The following is a 23,774-nucleotide window of genomic DNA, read 5'->3' as shown; positions in this document are numbered from 1 at the left end:
ATAACAAAAACATCAGTTTGTTCGAATAGCTGTCCACTCAGTATGGCATTCCAGTGGTATGATGTGAGGCAAAAATCAGACCACAAACACTCTTTACTCCATCCAGAGCACAGCCTATCAGTGTATCTACAGGAGGCCACGGCTAAATCACTAACAGTCCTTTACAGGAAGCTATAACCTGCCTTCATAGGGGAGGAAGGAGACTCATAAAATAGCAGAGTTTGGAATGCCTTGTCTTTGGAAAGCTATGGCAACAGGTATAGGCACTAGCTCTGAACTGCCATTAACTAACAAAACGAAGTAGCAATAAATACGTGTAAAATACAACACATCATAAACCAGTTCCTGGGTTACCAGAAATGTTTTTGCAGTGTTTGAACAACATAATTAGTAAGCTTACAGGCCACATGTCCCTGGAAATCAAAGAGCTCAACTGGAACCAGATGTTGTCTACTCATGAAAGCCTCTTTTCTACCTGAACCTTTACATGGCTTTGCTCATTACAGACAAGAAACAAGCACAATTTTAAAGGCCACAGAAGTGTATGGGAATAAAGAGTGTCTGTGAAAAGAGTTAAAAACGCATAGTTCCAATGAAGCTGGTTGAGAAAATACACACAATGTCCTGTTTTTATACAGAAAATAAGTAGTACATGACCAGATAAAATAACAACAAACTACCTCAAGACTTTGCCTGTTGTCTTCCTCGGCCTCAGGATGGCTTGGTTTGTGGTTTGAATTTGACCATTATATCAGCATTTGGTGGGTTTTGTAGTGTAATTGCAGCCAGAAAACATATGAGATGACGCTTTATACATATAAACTGGGGAAGAGTGAGGTAGATGGATGGTTGAAAATCAAAGGTTCTCCACAACATATGTTGAAATTACAAATCAATCAAAAAAGATGTTAAAATGGTGGAGTCGTCAACAATGACTTGCAAACATAAACAATTCCAAATGTTACTTACTGAGATGTACTCACCCTGATAATTCAATTTTGTAGCATTTAGTTTCAATTAAGTAGCAAAAATCGTTTTAAGGAACATTTTAATGATTGGGCCAACATTTTTGATTATTTTTGTTTATTCAAGTGCGTGTGTTAACCATTTTAACCAAATCAAAAAAAAAAAAAAAAAAAAAAAAAAAAAAAAAAAATCAAATAATGACAACAGCAAAAAAGCGCTGCAATTTATAACTTAAACTTAACAATATAAAAATATCAAATTGCATGTCCTTCAGCACTCGCTGTTTAGGCCTATAGTGACCCCTTGTGGTTACTATAGAGAAAGCACTGCTCCAATTTTCCCTTTGTGTGAAAATGAGTACATCAACGCATAAATAACTAGAAAAGGATTTGTCTCATCTTCTTGACCTGAGATTTAGTTTGAACTCAGCAGCAATGCCTGACCACTGACCTCCGTTGATTAACGTGAACCCCCAGACCTGATTGGCGGGAGAGCTCCAGAGGACAGAGGGAGAGAGGCTTTCTGTGTGAAGACATGACACTGATGACAATGATGTCATCAGCCTCTTCCAGTCAGACAGGTGGATATTCCAGGTTTGAAACAAAAAGGCAAACTGCTATACCTTACAAACAAAAACAGAACCAACTTGGATACACTTCACACAATTAAAAGAAAAAAAATGAACTGTAGTGGAAAGACAAAACCTGAAAGATATTTTTTCTTTATATATTCTGTTAAACTCTATGACAACCACTGGAGAAAATAAGGAATAGCAGCTTTTTGTACATGATGAATGTCTTGAACTGTAGAAAAATGACAACCACTGGTATTGGTCAAAAATTGGAAATATTAAAGACTAAAGACAAGCCTACAGGTTTCTGTTTCTAGGCAAATGCCGCCAACGGTTACAAGTTTATTCATCCAAGTTTTGAACTTTATGACCTTCCCTCTGCAGTCCATGCACATTTTGTGTTTTACTGGCTTTACTGACGTTAAGACTCAAGCTTCAGCACTTTGTGATAAGATTAATATCAATAATTGAGGAGGTCGTTTTAATAGTCGAGAAAGCAGTGGTTTGGGGCTGAAGAGGGAAATAAACACTTTAATAAAGACAGTTTATCTTAGCAGCTCTAAGTACTTGTAAATTTCAGTCTGGAGTGTTGAAGAATCAGAGCAAGAATATAGAAAATAAAAATATACAAATCTGACAGAAAATTTGGCAGGTTTAACATGTCCCTCTCTAGATATGAACTCTAGCCCATGAGTTGCTGAGCTGGCTTTAGGCAGAGCAACAAGAGTACGAACTGACAAAAACGCTGACTTTTTAAGTGCTTCTTCATTAGATATGCTAAAAAGTCACCAAAATGCCCCTCTAAAGGCAATCACCAGTCACTGACAAAGGCTTCCACGTTTTCCTCATTGAAAATACATATAAAAGTTACAACCATCAACTTATAAAATATGTTCAGCCATCTTTCCCAAAATTATGTTCTTGCTTTTTTAAATTATTATTATATATATTTTTACACAAAAGCAAGAGTCATATATTTAACAACCAGCTGGTAGAAACCAAAGGATTCCGAACAAGTGTGTGAATGTTCAGTAGAACATGACCCAATTTGATGGTTATCGCTGTAGCATAGGTTGGCACTCCTTACTGAGTGCTTGTACTCATTGTTCCACTCCTACGAGACATGACTTTTTGCACAACAGACCATGGTGGGTTTGTTGTGAGTGCTGAGGGGGTCCAATCAGCAGGCAGAAGACTGGGGAAGGGGCATGGCACGTTCATTTTTGCGTCCTCCATTCATGTGAGCGTAAGGCGGGAGTTCATCTAGAGACGGTCTCATCGACTGAACGCCCGAGCCTGTGCCAAGTCCCGTACTTGCCCCCGACAGTCCGTTGGCTGCCTGCTGACTGGGGTTCGGCTTGTCTGTGGTAGAGGTGGATGTACAGGGGGATGAGGGGGGACTGTTGGTTAATGATGGACCTGGTGGGGCCTGTGTGCTGGGGGAGGGAGGAGTCTGTGGGCAAGCCGGAGTCTGCTGAGACTTTGTAGAAGACGTAGGTTCCAAGGGTACCTCGTCTATGTGGTCCATATTGTCCAAGTTTTCCAGAGGGTGTTGTGGGGTGTCTGCAGGCTTGTTGTCGGCACTATAAAAGAAGCTGGCCTCCTTGAATGATGGCTCCAACTCGTCTTTTACACTATTGATAATTTCCACAAACGATGGGCGCATCTTGGGGTTGTACTGCCAACACATCCGCATCAGTTCAAACCTACGCAAAGGAATTGAGCATTATGCATTAGTGTTGTCACAATCCTAAAATTTCAAACATAATTTTGATACTAAGGAAAAGGTTTGATACCCTGTACCTATTTTGATATCACAATGATAATAAAACCAGATTTTTTAGACAATAGAATGCAATCCAGGCTATAGGATTATAGTAGTTTCTTTAATATTATCATGTGGTGTTACAGTAGTTCTGATATAAATCAAGAAAACCACTCAAAGACCATTCAGGAAAAGTCTAAACTTGTCCTGTTTGTGATTATTTTGAGTACTGACACAGTGTAATCCCTCATTCATCCAGGAGTGGTTCAAAGTGAAGATGATTTTAATGGTGGTCATCTGGACAAAGTCCAGGAGGAACTTCTCTACTATCTCTACTTTCTTTTCAGTATTGATATTTTACTACAAATTAATATCTAGTTTTAATACTACTATTAAGTATCAATTAGTATCTGGGTATCAATACGTATAACAACCAAATTATGCATCAAGAACTTCTGATATTTCAGTTTCACAGATGCAATTACACATTTTAACTTTTTTCAGAAAATCTACATATATTTCAATCAATCAACGTATTTTTTCTTACAGCATGTCGGGGCAGTTCTGCGGTTTCTCCAACAGCCCTCCCTCCATGACAAAGCGTAGGACCTGTTCATTGGACAGACCTTGGTAAGGTTGTTCTGCTAAAGTAGCAATCTCCCACAAGACAACTCCAAATGACCTGGAACACACACACGGCTCATAATGAATGACTCTATTTATTAAAGAGTCAGGACAGTTTATTCAAATAAACACAGGCTCTTACCAGACATCGGAGTATGTGGTAAACACTCCATCCTTCAGGGACTCTGGGGACATCCAGCGGACAGGGAGCAAACCTTTGCCGCCTTTGCGATAGTAGTCTGTCTCGTAAATGTCTCTGGTCATACCGAAGTCTAGTCAGAAACAAGGCATATAAAATGTTGATTTAGTATTCACAACAAGATAATTTAGTTACAAATGTTAACCAGATGTAAGGTATTCAAACAATCTCGATACCACTTTCTAATAATGACGCCTTAATTAGCCTTAATAACATAAGAACAAATTAATGATTCAGGCTTACAAACTACTTACTTAAGGTGTTAGGGTTATGATTTGGGGTTATGGCATTAATGAGGTAGTAACTAAGGCTAAAAAATGCTTGATTAACTACTGGTTAATTATAAACATTTGTTCATTCTATCAAGGCTAAATTAAGTGTAGTTATTATAAAGTATCAGCCCATGAGACCTGGTGTGTACTTGAAATCAGCCCTTATATGCACAAAACTAAGCTTAACACATTCTTGTATCACATGGCATGAACATATTCTCAGCAGTGTCCCGTGACTTTACCTCCAATCTTAACAGTGAAGTCCTCTGCTACCATGCAATTCCTTGCAGCTAGGTCTCTGTGGACAAACTTGTTGGCATTAAGGTAAGCCATGCCGTCTGCAATTTGCCCTGCCATCTGAAGCATCTTTTTCAGTGGAGGAAGCGACAGGCTTGACCATTGCTGCTGAGAAGCAAACACAAGTCAAGATCGATACAAAAGTCCTTACATATTATTTTAACACATTTTAACAGTATATTATGAGAATCAAGTGTAAAATACTCAACAATACCTCTTTAGGTCGAAGGGAGCGCAGGTAGCTCTTCAAGTCGCCTCTTGTCATTAGTTCCATGATGACCAATGTGGGTTGACCTTGAGAAACAACACCAAGTAGTCGAACCTATTCCAGAAGGGCAAAATACTTTATTAGCATGGAAACAAGTACAACAATTTAATAATTATGAGAGAAATTTTAGGATCTAAAATTCTGTCAGACTCACCACATGATGACAGTTGAACTCCTTCATGACAGAAGCCTCATTAAGAAACTCTATTCTCTCCCTCATGCTTGCTGACTCGTTCACTGTTTTAATAGCAACACGAGTCTCTGGTTCATCCTTGACCACTCCTTTGGCTAAACCTTCATACACCATGCCAAATGAGCCTTGGCCCAGCTCGCGGTTTAAGGTGATCTTCTCGCGGGGCACCTCCCATTCATCTGGTACATACACTGGGGAGAAAACAGGATAAATAAAAGAATATTTTTCCAAAACATTCAACAACATATAGTATATTTCTCATAAATACTCACTCTCTGCTGCACTGAAGTATTCAGGATTGACTGATGCATAGAGAACTCCATTACCAAGACGGTCACTATTTCTGAATAAAACAAGGTATTTTTATCGGACACTGATGGGGTCTGTTTTCAACCCATCACAAATTTCGTTAGAAGTCATAACTAAAGCACACATACCTCTTCTTGTATTGTAAAACTAGCAAAGCAGCCAGAAGACCGATGAAGAGTAAAACAGTGATGGGAACAAATATCATTGTGTAGATAACATTTTCATATCCTGTTGAGTAAAACATTAGCCGTTAACCAAAAAATAATTATAATAAAACCAATTAAAATAGCATTAGAAAGTAAACTTACTTTCAGCAACATAAAAATCCATAATTTGTGTCCAGGATCCATTGCCAGCTAAAGATATGGCTCTTACTCGGACAGAATAGTTTCCTGGGCTAAGATTGGACAGCTTAAAACCCCGTTGTGCTTGAAACATCCGCCCAGAGACACATTCATGCTTCTCAGGCTAAAAGGAAAACAAGCAAGAATTTATGCATAGTGCACCAAAATACCTTGGTTGGTTCTTACTACTTACAAAGGCTGAATGAAGTATTTTACCTCAGAAGCCTGCTTGAACTTGATCTCATACATAAGGATAAGACCATTTGGGTGAGTTGGTTCTGGCCATCGGAGAAACACAGAATCCTCATGGCCTTCCCAAGAAATGTGTCCTGGCATGTCATCTGCCTTTTCTGGAAAAAACAGAGGAGAAAATTAATAATAATGAATAATTAATAATAAATGCAGCAAATCTACATTCACTTTAGAAGTGGGTTAGATAATTGAACAGGTCTGACATTATGCTGCAACAATTCATATCACATGACATTTCTCACTAGCTCAGGCAACATTAAAAAACAAGATGACACACAGTGATGAGGTGTAGTGATGCATTCTGTAGCTGTTAAGGACAGTGAGCCCAACATTTTTGATTATCTTTTTCAAATCCAGTCTGTGTGAAAGATGCAGAACAGATCTTTTGTTTACTTTGGCTATACTGAGTCATAGCTTTCTAACTAAATGTATCATCACAATACAAAACACTCTGCTCTAACCTGCAGGCTTGGTCCTGGAGAAGACAAACTCAGCAGCACTGCAGCGCTGGACTTGATGGTTGCAGGCGTGAATGTCGATGCGGTAAACTGTAAAAGGCCTGAGGCCAGAGATCTGGAGCTCACGATCAGTCACTGATTGTTCCATGAACTCAAACTCGTGCTCGGTTGGTTCTGGGTCTACTGTAGTGCTGTTACTGCCACCCTGGAGAGGAGTGGTTGTGCTGCTATTAGTGCTCACTCGGTTCCTACGTGAATGAGTAGAGTTAGCAACTCCAAACAGGTCTCTGCGACGGCGATCAGGAGGTCTGGAAAAGAAAAGCTGAATGTGTTATAAAAGAGTACACACAGTATATATAAAATACATTTAAAGTTCCTAAAAGATCCTAAAGTGGATATAAAAAACTGCATTTTCTGAAGAAATAAATTTTTTATTTACCTTGGTGTAAAAATGGAATTATGCAGAAAATTTTCAAAGACTTTTCGGTATGAGGCATCAGCAGCTTCTGCCTCCAGGTCCTCAGCTGACTTGGGACAGGGACAACATGGGCCTTTTTCAGGCCCTTCTGTATCTGGCTTAGTGGGTTTGGTCTCCTCTTCCTGGTCTCCTAACCCTTTGGCTGCAATCCTGATGGGAATTTTTAACTCTAGGAAAAAAATATGTTTTTAAAAAACGAGGTAAAGAGTGTAATACACAAAACCAGCTGTTAACTATGGTGCAAGTTACTCATTAAATATAGGTAGTCCTCTTTTACTCAACACAGAGAAGGAATACTTAAAAATATTTCCACATTATGTTTGAAAGGCTAAATATGATACAGATGAAAAGGTAAACAAGAACATGCTCCTTTAAAATTCTCTTGGTTCAGTATTAATGAGGTGCTATACAGTGTGCATGTATACCTTTAGAGCAATAATTGTGCTGATACAGTTCACGGTCTTCCGCTTGTTGCTGCCATCTGACAAGGTAGTAGGTCTGATTTCCATTTGGTGAAAGGGGTGGTGACCACCTCACAACCAACTGTGTAGAGGAGTTTGAGTAGGCTCGAACATCCTGTGGCATTGAGGGTACTGATGGACACAAAAGTCATAGATCATATTATACCTTCAGAAATGTTCATCTCTAGGGCAAGCTTTGTTCATTTGTTTGAGAGGAGTCAAAAATATAGCGACACAAATGTGTGCAGGATGCATCCCTTGTTTTGTTTACCTGAAGGACTTGTGCGAATGTAGACAACTTTGCTTTTTGCACTTGGTGCGGTTTGGCCCTGCTTGTCTTCTACCATAAGTGTGATGGCTTTGACAAAGATGGCATACTGCGTCCAAGGCTTCAGGTTGGTGAGCAGAACTCCAGGATCTGAGTCCATGTCCTGTCGCAGCTCCACGTCCACCATATTCCAGCTGTTTGAACCACAGCCATCCTGTCCTTCATACTCTGTTATATTCTGATAGGGCCTAAAATATATATGAATACATTAGTTTAGTTTATTAGTTTTTTTAACACAGAATTATATTTCAAATTGAAGATCTGAATTGAATGACTGGAAACTCACGCTTCCTTGTAGTAGACAATAAAACTAATGAGATCTCTGTAATCTTTGGGAGGGCGGTAGCGTTGCCAAGTAAGTTTGATTTTTGTACTTCTGGTGCTGTTTGATTTAAATCTCAGAGTATAACTTTCACCTAAAAGACAAGAAGGCACACTGAAGGGCGATGTACTTGTGTCTACTTACAAAGCGGCATGCTCAGATTCTTACAACTTGCTCTGTAGCCATTGTTCCTGAAGCCACTCTCATCAAAGCGGTCCTGAATGCCCGTCTTGTTCCACATTTTGCGGATCTCGGACATGCAGAGTTTGGGATTTCCTCTGAAGTAAAGCTTTCCATTTTTGATGGTAAGGTTGTGTTTCTTCCAGTCCCACAGGTATTGCAGCTGCTGGTTCTCAATTGCAGAGAATGCGTACATGCTAGACAATGAAAGAGACTTATTAATCTATTTCTACTAAGGTTATTAAGACAACATGCCAGAAGGAATGCAATGTAGGGCCTTGAAAATATAATTTCTCCAAACAAAGTCAGGGGACGCAAGAGGGAGTGAAGGTCTTGTTATGACCATGGAAACCTGGTAGCTTGTACACAAATCAAGGCCATATGGAAAATGTGCCATTATTGATATCTTCTTCATCTCAATCTGTATATTTACCGTACAGTGATTTGTGCTAGTGGGTGATTATACAGTTTTGTAAATCAAAACAAACAAGCTGGTCTACCACTGTAGTCAAAACAAGGGCTGTAACAAGATAGTATGAGGCTGTTGTGTGTGGTCCTACTCTTCAATAAGCATTTCTCCATCAATCATTTTCAGGCTGCGAAGGAAGGCCAGGGAACTCAGTGTGTTGGAATATCGAATTCGGACATAGCCAGTCACCCTCTGGATGGAACCTGTGAAACTCTCCAACTCTGCAACCATATTATCTACAACACAACAGAAACATAGTAATTTGTTACTTAAATAACATGTGTGCTATAAAAAGTTCGATTACGTGCATGTGTAATCAACAGCAGGAGTCCAATATGGCAGTACTCACGCCCTCGTCGAATGTTGATATCCAGGTTTCCTTTGATAACAGTGCAGCCTTTGAGAGACTGGGCTGCATCCAAAGAGTCAATGACATTCCCTTCACATACTTTATCACACAGGCCATCACACGCAGTACAGGACATACTAGAGACATAGGGAAAGGTACAGAGCAGATCGCACATGTGTTAGAACACCTATACTGAAACACTGCATCTCTGACCTTCCACATTTTATTGGACAGATTTTGTTTGTTCTAGTCACATGTACTACAATCATGTGAGGTTTTACAATGGTGTTAGTGTAACTTTATAGTGCTTTATTTGCTATTGTGATGACAATAAATAAAAAGGTACATAGCAGTGTGTATAACTGTTCTCACAATACGGCTCCTCCACCCACAATAAGGCTCCTCCACCCAGTGGCTTCATTACAGTTTACTCCCAGGCAGAATCACCACTCACCTGTTGGGTGCTGTGCGAGTGTATCCAGATGGGCATTCAGGCATGCACTCTCCAGCATGGATAATGAAAATGTCATAGCCAGCAGTATGGACCTTGGAGCAGAGCTCCGCACTAATGCAGCGCCAGCCTTCAAACTTGTAGGTGCCTGGGGGGCAGTCTGGGACACAGCGCCCTTCATGGTAGTAATGCACACAAGCAGCACATGCTCGGTCACTCCCAGCCACTGTGCAGCTGCCCAGACACTGAGGGTGGCAGCACTGGCCGTCCGCTGTGCACGCTTGTCTCCCACACTTCTCAGGGCACTCTGCAAAGAAAACAAGCAACTATCAGTAAACAAGATTAAACTACATGCTGCAACATAGTCAGCAAAATTATTGTTTTAAAATGTTTGAAATTACAGTGTGAGCTTAATATATCCATTTAAACTGAGGATTCTTAACACAGCTTAGTTTAACACTGCTGGAGTGTTTTGAAAAAATGCATTACTCCAGAAACAAAATGATACACACCAACAAACAAAATAAATGATAACTATCATTTTGTTGACGTCATCTTCATGCAAGGTAAACTGTAATTACACAAACCAAACAAGTTTAAGGGAAATCATTGGTTTATATGCTGGTGCGCGATAAGGTTTCAACATGCCGCTTTTGCGCTCTACCTGACCTCATCTTCAAACAAGTGCTGAGATCAATGTTTTCCATTTCAAGGATAAATATTTATCTCACTAAAAGTATGGTCTAAACTGGGACTACTTTTGGAAAATGTTTGTCATAAGTAATGATTCATTTTACATTAAATGGGGTGCAATTCTACACACATAAACAGAACATTTCCAGCACATCTGCACAGGAAGTCTTGCCATGTCAGACACAGTTTTAATCCAATATGTTTGTCACGTTCAAAAACATATTCACAAAAAGCTCATCATTAGACAGAGAGACCATCTATCTTTCTTTTGTAAAAGAGCCATGAGAAGCTTTAAGTGCCTGATCTTTCTAATCCAGAGTCATTCGTGCTCAGCAGGAGAGGAGCAGCAAAGCATTTCTTGGGCACAGAATGTTCCTTCTTTTCTAAGTGTCTTTGCTGTCATCCCTGACCTCAGTTAAGGGACCAATGGGAGATATACAGCAAAGGTGTGATTTTACACTGTGATAATGTACAGCCCAGCAAAAGGCTCGGACTGGGAGAGACAGCCTCACCAAGACTTTTTGTTTTCATTTGGAACTAGATGTCCAAGTTCTCCACATATCATTACCAAACTGCCTATGTTTATCTCTGTGGAATGCCGAAGGATGAGGTGTGCAGCAATTGGAAATGAGCTTATAAACACATTTGTTTTTGACCTTGTTTATTTTCCTGTTTACCTTTGCAAGTTGGATAAAGCCAACCACATAACAGATCCCTATACGAAAATATGTTTTTTTTTTTTTTTAAGCCGATACCGATACCTTGCTGCTGTGGCCCGATACCAATATCCAGATTTTAAAAACTGTAGCAAGGGCCACAAATTGATTGCTGTATTCTGAATTACTTATATTTCACACACATCAAAGCAAATATCGGCACAGCTGTTTAGCGCCATAATGACTACTGTTTACACATGGTAAATAAAAAAAATAAAAGCTTTTCTAACTGTAAATCCTCAGTTCCAAAGCCATTGAAACAGGATGCCTAGGACTGACGCAGTGGCCGCAGAGACAGTGGCTTTAGCTGACACTGTCCGGCAGCACAGGACAACAATAACAGGGAAAGCCAGGTGTCTAGACCAGTGACAGCTGGACACACAGAGCACTCAATTGGCTTTGACAGGCATCAACATGTGAGACATTCGAGTATCATTGTATTGAACACCTCTGCTGCTTATAAACGTATTTGTTTCCCTTACTCAATTATTTTGGCCTCAGCATTTATTTAGGACTCACAAAGAACAAGTCTATGGGAGGAAAGTGTATTTTAGACTTTACGTGAGCTACAACTGCAACAACACAAAACATAATTAATCCTTTAGTACCTCTCTATGTTACTAACAATGTGTGAAACTCTAGCATTGTACAAAAATACATAGGAAGACAAGCCAGGACAGGTCATGGGTTTTACAGAAAAGCAATATCAAAGCAGATGCTGATGGATCTTCTATTGTGCTCCTCCCACGGAACCCACCAGAGATGTGCCACTAATCCGTCTACTGATAATTAGAGAGAAAGGGGAATGCAATGCAAAAGGTACAATTTTCTCCATCTGAGGGAGTGACCATGGAAGGCAGAAGGCTCCATGTCAAGTCCCAACAACACACACTATTCTGTCCAATAATCACATGACAGAAAAAACTACTACTGCCATTGAATGCATGTTACTGTTTCTACTGATGGATGTACATGCATTTGTAGGCGTCTACATAGCTAAAAAATGTGAAGTAAATGCCACAAATTAAAAAAAACATTGAACATATTTAATATAGAATGACTCATACATTATTCTGTTATGAAATATGAGTACGTACACATATTGGCTTGTCACAAGAATTACTAAATTAACAGATGGGACAATTTTGGGGGTTAATATTTATTCTCTTTACACTAATTGAAATATTTTGGTTATTTTTCACAATGCAATAAGCTTGAGCTTGTTAGGCATTAGGCATTTTAACTCATTACAGGTACTAACTACTTAGTGTTGCATTCTGCTATTCATCACAACTATTTTTTGTAACAATGTAGTACATTTAGAATAGTTTTTAGGATAATCCTGTTCTATGTTTTTTTCTCATTGACCTAGTTAGTTTTAATATTATTGTTCATCATTTGTATTTACTTAAGCAATATAGTGTAAAAGTCATGACAGGCCTATTCACACAGTGAGTGTTAATGGCTCCTAATGGTACAGTTAATGCCCCGTCTCATACAAATGCAACAAATGACCTTAAATCATAAGGAAATAATGCACTCTAGCCTAAACAGAGCCAACTTTTAACCTTGTGAGTCACGTAAAAGAAAAACAACATTTGTTGGATCAGCTGACACTACAGAATAAGTAGAGACAAAAAGAATTCCTGGCATTCCCCTGCCGAGTGACCTGGAAAAGACAAGAAAAATCAAATTCCATAATCCCAAGAGGCTCCAGACAATAAAACGCTAGGCTGATAATGTTTACCACTAGTTATCACATTAACCTTCCTGACACCTGCGGCGACATGCCCACAAACAACTGAAATTATATCATGGAGATTGTATTACAGAAGTGCCTAAAGAAAAGCAAGGTATATTAAAACTGACATACAACTATCGGCTGATATATAACTTACAAGTAAACAGCATTTTCAAAGCAATTCAAATATTCAATGTTACTTTGTCATTTGATTCATACATTGGGAAGTCAATAACAAGTATTTTATCTTTTATTCTGTTATTTGCAGTCAGCTCTGGCATTGATAGGATTTCTAAAGTGTGTTGACATTTTTTTCTAAGTGCTGCCACATAAAGACATCAGAAGAAATTGCCTGCATTCCAAAGTGTTTGAGCTTAGTGCATTTACTTGCAGTGGGAAGGCTAAAAAAATTTAAGGAATTTGATTGTTAGATGAAAGGGCCACAATGTGAGATTCGCATTCACCTAGAAGCTATTTTTCATGGGGACTCCTGTGGGACTCAAAAAGTGGTGGAAAGAAGGATAATGATTACAATAGAATGCAATATAGGTTCGGGGGTAAAAGCTCTGTCCAAACAGATCTCCTACATGGCTGTAAGTAGTCGATTTGTCCATGTGTTCAGAGTGATAACAATCTAGCACCATTTTCATAGCATTTAACAAATCAAAACAAAATACTACCGTACCTTTTGATTGAACAAGAATCCTCAAGGTATCATCTACTCATGGGTTTCAGACAAACCATTTCTTCTCTAATCTGAAGGATTTTGTGAAGACTTATAGAGGACCTTTCCCCATTCAAAAGATATTGAAGTGAATTGCGTAACTGCTGTGATCACAAAGAACAGTTGCCATATCTTGAAACCCATGAAAAGGTTGATGGTGTCTTAGTTGATCAAATTTTGTTGTTGTCTAATCATTTTTTTTGGGTAGTAAAATATTCATATGCGCTTCAGCAGAAAAGAGATGGCACAAGTTGCATATGGAGATTTGGGAATGAACTGTATTTATTTTGCCTTTTTACAAAAACATAATTTACTAGCACTTTTCTTGTCTTGTCAGTGCACTGTTGTGGGTCAAATGGTCAGATCACTGAGTTATGAGTTGTTAGAGGTTTCGCAAGACCTCCTTAACTAAACAATGCACAGGGCATGTCTTTCAGTCGACCAATAATTTCTTTAGTCAAATATACCCCTTTAATAGATACTGCCATTACAACCTTGAGCAATACACTTTACCTGCCATGCTTGTACAAGTTTGTGTATGGGGGTTTGAGAGATTTTGAAGCCACTGCAGACGCAACATACCATCACACAATGAGCAAGGTGAAACAAAGGTGGGCAATAATATACAAAACATATGGATCATTTATTGAAACAAAACAAAGCATAACTGACCAAAACAAACTGTCGTTTTGTTTTTTTTAAGGTAAACTGACAATAAATTGTCCTTACAATGGTTGCCCACTTATTGATTTTCTGCTAAATCTGGTCTAGATACAAATGAAGAAAGGAGTGGGTCCCAAGTACCATCCCAATCTAACAGTGTTAACAGAGCCCAATTAAAGGCCACATAATTACAGTAGGAACTTAAATAGAGCCAAACCCATAATGTACCCTTCCAGGAATTCCAGGGATGGGTGTAACAGCTCACCAAAAGTAGTCATGGATGGGCCTAGTTTGCAAAGCATCCCTGTAATTATTCGTCGTGACAGCCTCCGGGCCATTGGTAAGAGCAAGGGGGGTATGACTAGTAGTGTCTCATTCCGATGGTATCGTATTGAGAATTTTTGGAAAATGTGCAAACTTCAATAGAAAACTGGCAAGTTTCAAATACTAAAAACAGTAGTGTACTTGTTGTTCATCTTTTTTTCTTATTTTCTGTACAAGCAGGTACAGCAGACATATTTGTACACGAGAGTGTGACACTATTCTTTTTCTCATGGCCTATGTCACCGTTGCCATGGAGAGTCATCTTTTCTTGGCTCTCGGATAATGGCTTTCTACTTTCAGATCAACTGAGACAGAAATGCCCTTACTAACTTCTAAACTGCTTTCTCAAATAGCACTGAACAGCACCGTGTCACTGGAATAAGAGAATTGTTTAATCTCACTTTTGCTAGTCACCTGCTTAAATTGTGCCTAGAACCACCTAGAATGTCCTCCTGGCATGACTGTACTGTACATAGTTGTATGCAGCTAATTATAGTTGAGATTAGACAGACATGGGCAGGAGAAGGCAGTCCCGCAATCGTAAATCCTAATCACTGTCATACTTGTCAACTGTGTGGATTAGAGGTCAAGTGAAGTGTGTACACTTGTGTTGATGCTTAGTGATGTTACCAATACTTTAGGATTTGGACTTGTAGTCAAAAATAATAGGCTATGGTTTAGTCCTGTTTCAATTTAATAACTGCTGTGTGTTGGTAATAAAACCTCTTTGCAATTGAACAGATTATAACAGGATGTGGAGGTGGGTAGAGTTGCCAAAAAGTGGACTTGAGTATGTCCAAGATAAAAAATACAAACTAAAAATATTTGTACTACTTGAAAAAGTATTTGGTGCAACAATTACTGATGAAACTATATTACTGACATCATGATATTACTAATTTTGTTTCAACCCTGTATGCTCACGCTTTTTTCTATATTATTAAAGTGTCAAAACAAAACAACAGGGCTTCCTGACTTGAAAATGTTAAATAGAAAACATTGCAAAAAAAAAAAAAAAAAAGTCTACCTAGTACAGTTTGGTGGGTCTTTTCTTTCCAAAAACATCCAGGCAGCTTGACTAAATATGTTGTGTGGAGAACAACACACAAGACAAAATACCCTTCTGGTAAATCCCAGAAGAGACCTACTTTATACTTAATGACGTGCTTTCATCTTCTCAGACCATACAAAACAGTGGAAAAAAACTTGCCCCATGCTGCAGAGTTTGTGAGCATATGTGGGTTTGAGAGTTGGAGAGTGAACCGGGGTGAGACGGTTTGTTTGCTTCCCAGCATGCACAAACATGGCTCTTCAGTAAGAGCCGAGAAGCTATGAACGAAACAAAACACTTACTGCCGATTCCAAAGAAAAATAAGGGGGGGGGGGTTGAACAGAAAGTACCTGCAATGTAAAAATACATGTTTACTGAAAACGGTCATTTTTATGAATGGAGTTACAGAGGAAGCAATTCAGTGAAAACAAGGATATTTCCATGTGTAACGCTGGCGAATAGCATGTATATTTTGCTTCCTAGAACAGGTTGACTAATGGGAACACAACATAAAACCTGTGAGCAAGGATCACATGAAAACAAAAGATTCCAGATAAGATTACTGAAGCTTGATACAGGGCAGTCAGTCATTCTCCATAATAGACTAATAACATTATGGTAATGGAGCTACCTGCCACGAGTCACATTTCAACACAAAAACAACACACAATTACCATTTTCCATCTACTGATAATTGTAGAGATTTGTAATGCAATGTCAACGTCATTGCCTGACATACCTGGCCGGCATTGCTTGTTGTCCTGTTTATGCACACACTCAAGTCATAAGAAACATTGTTTTTAATCAGTTTTTTTGGTTGCAGAGAGAAATTTGCCAGAAACGCACTATTGTCAACATTCACATTTTCTGTGTTTTCCAGGACCAAAAAACCTGTCAATAGCAGTGTGTGCAGTGAGGAAGTGCTTACATTGTTAACAGATAAATTCTGATTCAAAGCATCACCAATTTTCCCTGTCAGACACAATGCCCCGGAACCTCGCCAACTGCTTATATATTCCACTAACTTAGATTTGAATGTTCCTGGTATTTTTAGTTTTCTGCCTTTATAGCAAAAATAGGTAAATAGATAAATAGAGAATTACTATCGCTATATATGCTATATACAACAAATGTAAACATTATTTACATTGATTTAGGGAGTATATACAGCAACTTTATTTGGGTCAGAATGTGTTTGTGATATGACAAAACAATTTTAAATTGCTTTAATAAAGTTTTATTTTTTGTGTACTAGGAGGCCATTATGGGTTATAGTACAACTCAGCCTAGTTTTTTCTGTAGTGGCACCTGTCAGAGCAGTGGTAAAAGTAGTACATGCAAAAGCTTTTAAAGTTGCTTGTTTAAAAATAATTTTGAAATCTATTCCTAGTTTTAAAGGACCTCTGTGCTTCAAAAAATATACCATAGCCAAGTCAAGAGTGGAATTGGCAGGCAGAGAGGTAGTTATGCATGTCATTTGATACTGTGAGAGCCAAACATTTATGAAAGGCTTGGGAGGGTTGTTGCAGCTTCGTAACGTCTGACCTGTAAAAGTTTCATATGAACTTGTGCTGACTGATGACAGAGTTTATGTTAGAGTTAATTAAAACTACATACTTGCTAACGCTATAGTTAGCTTAGAAAAGGGAATACGAGTGTAAAGGCAACTGCACTGACTGGTTTGAAAAAAAATATTATTTTGATGTTCAGTTTTACAGAAAAAAAAAACGTATTAAGTTTTATTTCCAAAACTTGCATTAGGATAAAGGTAGGAGATTTATCCTCTATGAGCTGTTTTGAATATACAACATTATAACCATAATCAACATTTTCTTGAAGCCCAGTGCAGTTGTGAATAACTGAGCTATTCTTGAGCAAACAAGAATAAAGTTGTATTTCTTTAGGGGTTAATTTTATAGTATCTAAACTTTTATGATACTTGAACCTCAACCAAGGCATCTGCAAGCAAATTTTAGCATTTCTAATTGACTGAAAGAATATCAAATTATTGCTAGCACTAAAGCAAAGATATGTAGATATGAATTTCTCCAAGATCTTCTGGAGCCAAGTTGTAATAGGTACATGACAAGAAGTGTTACATTTATGGGTGACAAACAAGGCAATGTTCCGCACAGCTTAAATGTCAGACTTTATTAGTGACTTTATTTTGAACTGCGTTTTCATTACTGATAAGACTGGTAATTGCTACACCACCCTCTCCACCTGTGTCCATGGGGATTATTCACTCCTCCACTCCATTATTTTTACTACAAGCAACTATCTTATTGGAAGAGAAGGACACTGTACACGGATGCCAGACATATTTACATCTCTGTAATGTTTCTTGTTTACTGTTACTGCAAGGCTATACTGCTGTCTATGATTAGCATGTCTTCTAGTGTGTGTCTGTGTGAACATCTTTCATGCAGTGCAGAGCTTTGCGTGTGCTGCGACTGCTCCGTGTCACAAGACTAAAAACATCAACATGCTGAATCTGCAGCAAGGCGCCAGTCACCAGGGAAACCATTCAGCCAGACTTTCACAGTGCATATGCAGTCAGCCAAAAGACATGATCTAAAATTCACATCGCAACACAAGGCATCCTAAACAGCAGAGTAGTAAACAGGCCAGCGTCTCATCTGGCTCAGCTTTAATTAAGTGACATAAAGAGTACCTAAGACCTAATTAAGCAGGTGAAAACAATACAACTAATAAAAATTGCTAGCTTTACAAGGGGCTTAGTACAGCAGGCTGCACCAGACAATCTCTCACCTTCAAAGTAAAATGTTTGGTGTTCTTATCTTCTAACTTGTACTTGTAATGTAAAGGCCACAGTCTATGGTAGATCTAACGGTTGGAGTGTCAAAATGCATTTCTTTTTTTTTACCTCTGTAATGGACCAATCGTCAAAAAGCATTATACTGTCAAATATATATTGGCAAGGCAGGAAACTGAATCTCAAAATTATTATAGTGTGTTTAAGGAGCCAAACACCAAATAATCAAGGACTTGAGAATTTTCTGTTTGGCGATTTCCTTCAAATATAGTTAATTAGCAATAAAAATGAAAAATAGGTCCACCTCATGCTCTAAATCTGAGAACATTGTTAACCCCAGCTATTATTGTAATTTGTTATTTACCTGTTGGATTTAAAAACTCATTACATAAGTAGTGACATAAGTTTTTTTGTTTTTTAGGTATAAATGCCATGTTCTAACCACCTTTCCCTGTCACAAAGGGACAGAACAATAAGCAAGCACATCCAGAAAATACACCGGAGGCTTTGCTCTGTATTTGCAATTCAAATCTCTGATGAGCTATCACATTTGGGCGCACTTACCTTTCTGGCAATGATTTGAATTCCAGCAGCGGTAGTTGTAGTTGTCGTTGAAGATGGTCTTTTTGCACTGGGGTTGGTTTTCCATGATGCCAGGACAAATATCACTGCACTCCTTCGCCTGTTTGTTTCCTGCAATATAATTGTTGAACTCCGCGTCCATGATGAGGGACCAGTCGATAGAGTCCAGGTAGCAGAGTTCAGGGTTCTTCTCAATCCGGATGGCTCCGCGGGTGATGTTTCTCAAGTTGAAGAGGCCGATATCCTTCAGACTGGTCATTTCAAAAATAACCAGGGCATAGTTGTAGAAGAGAGTGCGGCCACGGATGACAGAGAGGTTAGGGAAGAGGGTGCTGAGGCTGTCCAGGCCGGACACACGGAACAGGAGCAGGTAATCGGTGATCATGGTGAGCTTGGGGAAGCTAAGTGTGTGGAAGACTTCCTGGTTTGTGCTGTTACTTTTGTCACCTATTAGAAGAATCTGCAGGTATCCCTCCACAACAGTACAATTTTCAAGACGGCTGAATTCACTGATATCATTTCCAATGTCAATGCTTGGGCCACATACTGCAAGAGAAATAAAAAAAAATACATATTAAACTTATTTTTTTCCTGCAAATGTTTTATAACATAACTTAATCAAAACTTTATTATATAGTATTCATAAATGCTTCAGAATGACACAGCTAAACACGAGACACAAGTAGGTCTTAATCTAAAACATGTTGAAAATATTTACAGTTACATTTTTGACCCATGACATTGTTGAAAATGTTTGCGCTTTCATTCTCACTTTCAATGCCAACACAAAAGAATGTGACAAGGTACACACTAGAGTCAGTCTATTCAAGGTCGATTGGATAGCGCAATAACATGATTTGGTATGGGGTTATTGTGGCTTTTGTGTTCATTTTGTGTCCAGAGAGTATGTTTCTTTGTTGTGAGCATTCAAGTCAAAGTATTAGAAGTGGTTCTTTCAGAACGTAAACTATTTATTAAACATGTCCATACATTCCCAAAGTATGTGCATTACTAGGCGAAGAAAAATACAACTAGGTTTCAAGTGTCACCTTAAATACAGCCATCAGACACCTGACCAATCGGAGCCCGCATCAAATTGTGTTGAGAAAAGCACGATGGCAGCTGTGATAGGTGGAATGTTTGCATTTCTACATTTCCTCCCACCTGTGTCTGGCTCCAAACAATACTTAGCTAAAAGCCCCAAGAGCGCCCACAGAAACATGGAGGCCATTATCACACATGACTGTGAAGAGGATTTAGACTTCAAAAGGAACGGGCTAGTGACTCATGGAAAACTCACACCAGCCGGCTAGCAGGTTGTCCCACCACTATAGCTCTAATCCTGCCCTATAAACTTTAACTATGGACACAGATGCTTTCTCTGTAGACCTAAATGTAGGGGATGGTGTTGTACTTCATAAGTGTAAAATATCATCTTTTAAGAGGTTCTGCTGCATGACAAGAAACGTAAGATAAAGTTGTATGGTAAATTCAATTCTCCATAACAGGGGAGGCACTTCTTCCAAAGTAATCTTTACCACATACCCACTGCAGATTAGCACTGAAAACGTTTTAAAGGAAGTAATCTGGACTACTTTAAATCACTACTTTAGTGATTTAATGCAAAAGGTGTTGATATAACGGTTATGTCTTTCTCTGTAATCTACTTGTCAGTGCACATTGTCGGCAGCCTTTGGTGCACTGAATACCTGTTAATACAATTCTAACAGCAAGGCTTGTAAAGAGACACACTGCCCTGTAGTGTTACATCACCACTGAGTGAATGCTTCACCCTCATTGGCCTCACAGAAAAGCCGGCATTTCATGGGCACTAACCACAGCAATACTGTCGACTTAAAAAAAGTCAAATTATTATTTATATCTTGTGCAGATGTAAAGTGAAAACAAGAGCAGGTGGCACAGTCCAATAAACCCCCTCCGTTTTCTCCACATTGACACATTTGAAACAGCTGAGTACACAAACATATCTCTGTAGCTTTGATGAAGCTCCAGATCACATTATTTACTTATGATAACCTTTTCTCACCTGGCAGCAGCAACCAAATTGTCCGCAGCTGATCAGCGGAAATCCTTGAGTTTGAGCTACATCTTATTCCACTAGACTGAAGCCTGTTTAGTATTCACTAGGAATGTCAAGATTATTCAAGTAAGATCATTTTGATCATGCAGCTCACAATATAACTGTAAATAAAATATAGCAATTGTGAGATTTTGTTTTTTGACTGTTTTTTATGTCACATTATATTTAATTTTTACATTCATGAAGTTTGTTTTCATAAAGCTGGTCACATAATAGAGGAATGGTAATCTATTAGACTGAATGAAAGGGAATCATTTCACCATTGTTGTTTGGTCATGGTGTCATTAATTGCAAATAATCTTTAAATTGTGATGTTTCTCCTCACAAAATATGATATTGTGACATTCTTACTACTCCCTTTACCCCGTTAGTGACAGTGAGTTTGAGGGAGGGCCCTTTTCATACTTTACCACCTGAGAAAAAAGCTGTGAAGCTTTAACTAAAAAATAAGATTTTTGGTGGCTTGACTTGTTTAGTACATGTTTCTGGAGCAGCCGGGCTGAATCCATACTTGCTGCTGCCTTCTAGTCCCAAATGACAGAGTAAACCAGCAGGAATGCTCAGGGCTGAGCCACACAAGGAAGCTTTAGACAGCTCCACACCAGAGTTAGAATAAATGCAGGGCTTCCCAGGGTGAACCTCTCTGCTGCTGCACGCAGATTTTACGTGTAACCACTAGGGCGAACAGTAAACCCCATAACATTCGGTTCACAAGCTCCTCACTCTTTCCAATCAACAGAACTTGGTCTGTTTTGCTTGCAAATGTACTTCTGGCTGTTCTATTTTAATACCTAGACCCTGGTTCAACCTCCCCCCTTCCTCTCCAATATACCCTAATGAATGGGGACAATCGGGATTGCCATATGAACTTTAAATTAAATTAAGAGTGTTATTAATTGGATCATACCACACAGAGAGATAGTATAGGCCAGGGGTGTCCAAACTTTTCTCATTAAGCGCCACATATAAAAACACAGCCAAAGCTGAGGGCCGATTGAGGGCCTTAGACTGGTCGCCAATACAGTGCATACTTCAAATCTGCGTTATCATTACAAGTTAGACTGAACCACTAGACCTTTATTCATGCTCACATCCTCAGTGGGACACATTAAATATTTGATATGGGCTTGTTAAAATAGATTTTCAGAAATATATAGTAAAAAGTACTGTTTAAGGTAATATGGGCCAATTCACCTGGAAGCTTGAGGGCCAAGAAAAAATGGTCTGAGGGCCGCATTTGGCCCCCGGGCCGCAGTTTGGGCATGACTGGTATAGGCCCTATAGTATTGAATGATTATAAGCAAAGATACAGTATGCAACACTACCATTCACCTATTTTTGCAACTGGTCTAGTTTTTAGTCTATGGGTAAAATACAAAAAAAACAAATAATAATAATAATACAATAAAATAGAATAAAATAATAATAATAATAGAATTATGAAACCACAGAACATTTAAGAAGAATTAAATGTGATATATAACGTTGAAAAGTGGAAAATACACAAATTACTGAGATCAGAGTCTGGCCCTAAGATTACATGTTGTACATTATATTATTTACAGTTATTTTCTATACTTTAAACGTTAAAATCTGTAATTAAATCAGAACAATGAGAGGGTTTTAGACAATGTGCCAATACATATTTAGTGTAAATGAGTGTGGCTCTGATTGTTTGCCCGTATTTCCCATGTGTTCCCGTGAGTAGTAGTAGTGTGGAGCAGCATGACTGACTTACTCTCTGCGGTGGCGGGCCAGAGGCAGGACGACAGACCCAGCATCAGACCCCAAAACAAGGTCAAGCGCCTCCTTTCCACCCGAGACTTCATTCCTAGTGAAATAAAGCCTGCAAAATATATCAAACAAATGTACTGAGTGGACCAAATGTAGATGGATCCAGCCCCCACTCACTCGCAAGCTTTTTAATCTCCAACCAGCACCATTTAGCTGTTAGCCGGCTAATAGAGCTAATAGCTACCACAAACAGGCTAGCAGAATAGCTCGTTCACGTTTTGTGATGGGAGTCCAGTGGCGCTCCAAAAATCACTGATTTAATCCGCTTTTTTAGGCATATGCATTCATTGTTCGTTTATTCCCGTCAAAAGAGGAACCACGCTGGTGCCTGTGGTCAAATCTATGAGACTAAATTAGCGGCGGAGATTCCTCTGTAATCCGCATCTTCAGAGTCCATTTCTAGAGGAAAAAGCGTTCAATGAGCCGTTCTTGGAGGATTCTCGTGAAGCAGAAAACTGCTCATGCCCATGAACTTGTGATCAAAAACGCTATTCGTAACGTACAGTACCATATTAAAGACGTAGTCCGTTTCTTTGTCAAAGAAATGCGATGTTTAGTTAAAAAATATTCGGGATGAACAGTTTGAAACCGCAGCCTCCTTGTCCTCCTCCTCCTCAGCCGCTCATCCTGCACAAGCACACTGCACTGTTGTAGTGACTGCTGTTATTCACCTTCATAACCGCGATGGTTGATACATTAGAAATCATCGCTTCATCTTATACCTTCTCCGTAAGATATCAAACGTGCTCCATCGATAACTAGTCGAGTAGATAGCGTGGTTAGGCAGATTAATTGCACAGGTACATGCACAGTCCCCCTCGGTCAGTCTGCAGTCTGTCGTGTTCGCTGTAAACACGGCGTCGTATGCGAAGATCGTCTCTGCTTTAGAGAATGTGAACGTGGGTGTTATTCTCATGCTGTTTTGTTGATGCTGTTGGTTGAGTTTATTTATTATTGATTTTGACATAAAATAGTATTAAGGATATTGAAGGATTAAGGGGGATAAATTGCGTATAATTCCCAAAGTCGGAGTCGCGCACTAACGGCGCTGAA

The 23,774-nt window shown here is 39.0% G+C and overlaps 1 protein-coding gene across 2 annotated transcripts; it reads right to left on the bottom strand.

Moving 5' to 3' along the window:
* Positions 1-1,173: 1,173 nt before the first annotated feature.
* On the bottom strand, positions 1,174-23,555 carry LOC117386255 (insulin-like growth factor 1 receptor). 2 transcript variants are annotated; one of them, XM_055229744.1, is made up of 22 exons: positions 22,839-23,555; positions 22,666-22,773; positions 18,809-19,372; positions 9,560-9,863; positions 9,106-9,242; positions 8,848-8,992; positions 8,276-8,484; positions 8,072-8,201; positions 7,729-7,973; positions 7,422-7,589; positions 6,958-7,165; positions 6,522-6,826; positions 6,025-6,158; positions 5,773-5,932; positions 5,593-5,692; positions 5,428-5,498; positions 5,117-5,346; positions 4,909-5,016; positions 4,640-4,802; positions 4,069-4,198; positions 3,850-3,984; positions 1,174-3,243 (listed from the first exon to the last, which is right to left on the bottom strand). In XM_055229744.1, exons 2-22 carry the CDS (start codon positions 22,754-22,756, stop codon positions 2,718-2,720), a joined length of 4,263 nt encoding a protein of 1,420 aa, XP_055085719.1. In that variant the 5' UTR covers positions 22,757-22,773; positions 22,839-23,555; the 3' UTR covers positions 1,174-2,717. The 2 variants fall into 2 exon arrangements, with proteins under 2 accessions (XP_055085719.1, XP_033839493.1); XM_033983602.2 differs by having other exon boundaries at positions 4,640-4,799; positions 22,666-23,555.
* Positions 23,556-23,774: the final 219 nt, after the last annotated feature.

The sequence above is a fragment of the Periophthalmus magnuspinnatus genome, chromosome 3 (genome assembly GCF_009829125.3).
Source record: "Periophthalmus magnuspinnatus isolate fPerMag1 chromosome 3, fPerMag1.2.pri, whole genome shotgun sequence".
NCBI lineage: Eukaryota > Metazoa > Chordata > Actinopteri > Gobiiformes > Gobiidae > Periophthalmus > Periophthalmus magnuspinnatus.
Note: the sequence above shows the minus strand (reverse complement) of the source record. Positions and strands in the feature narration are given on the sequence as shown.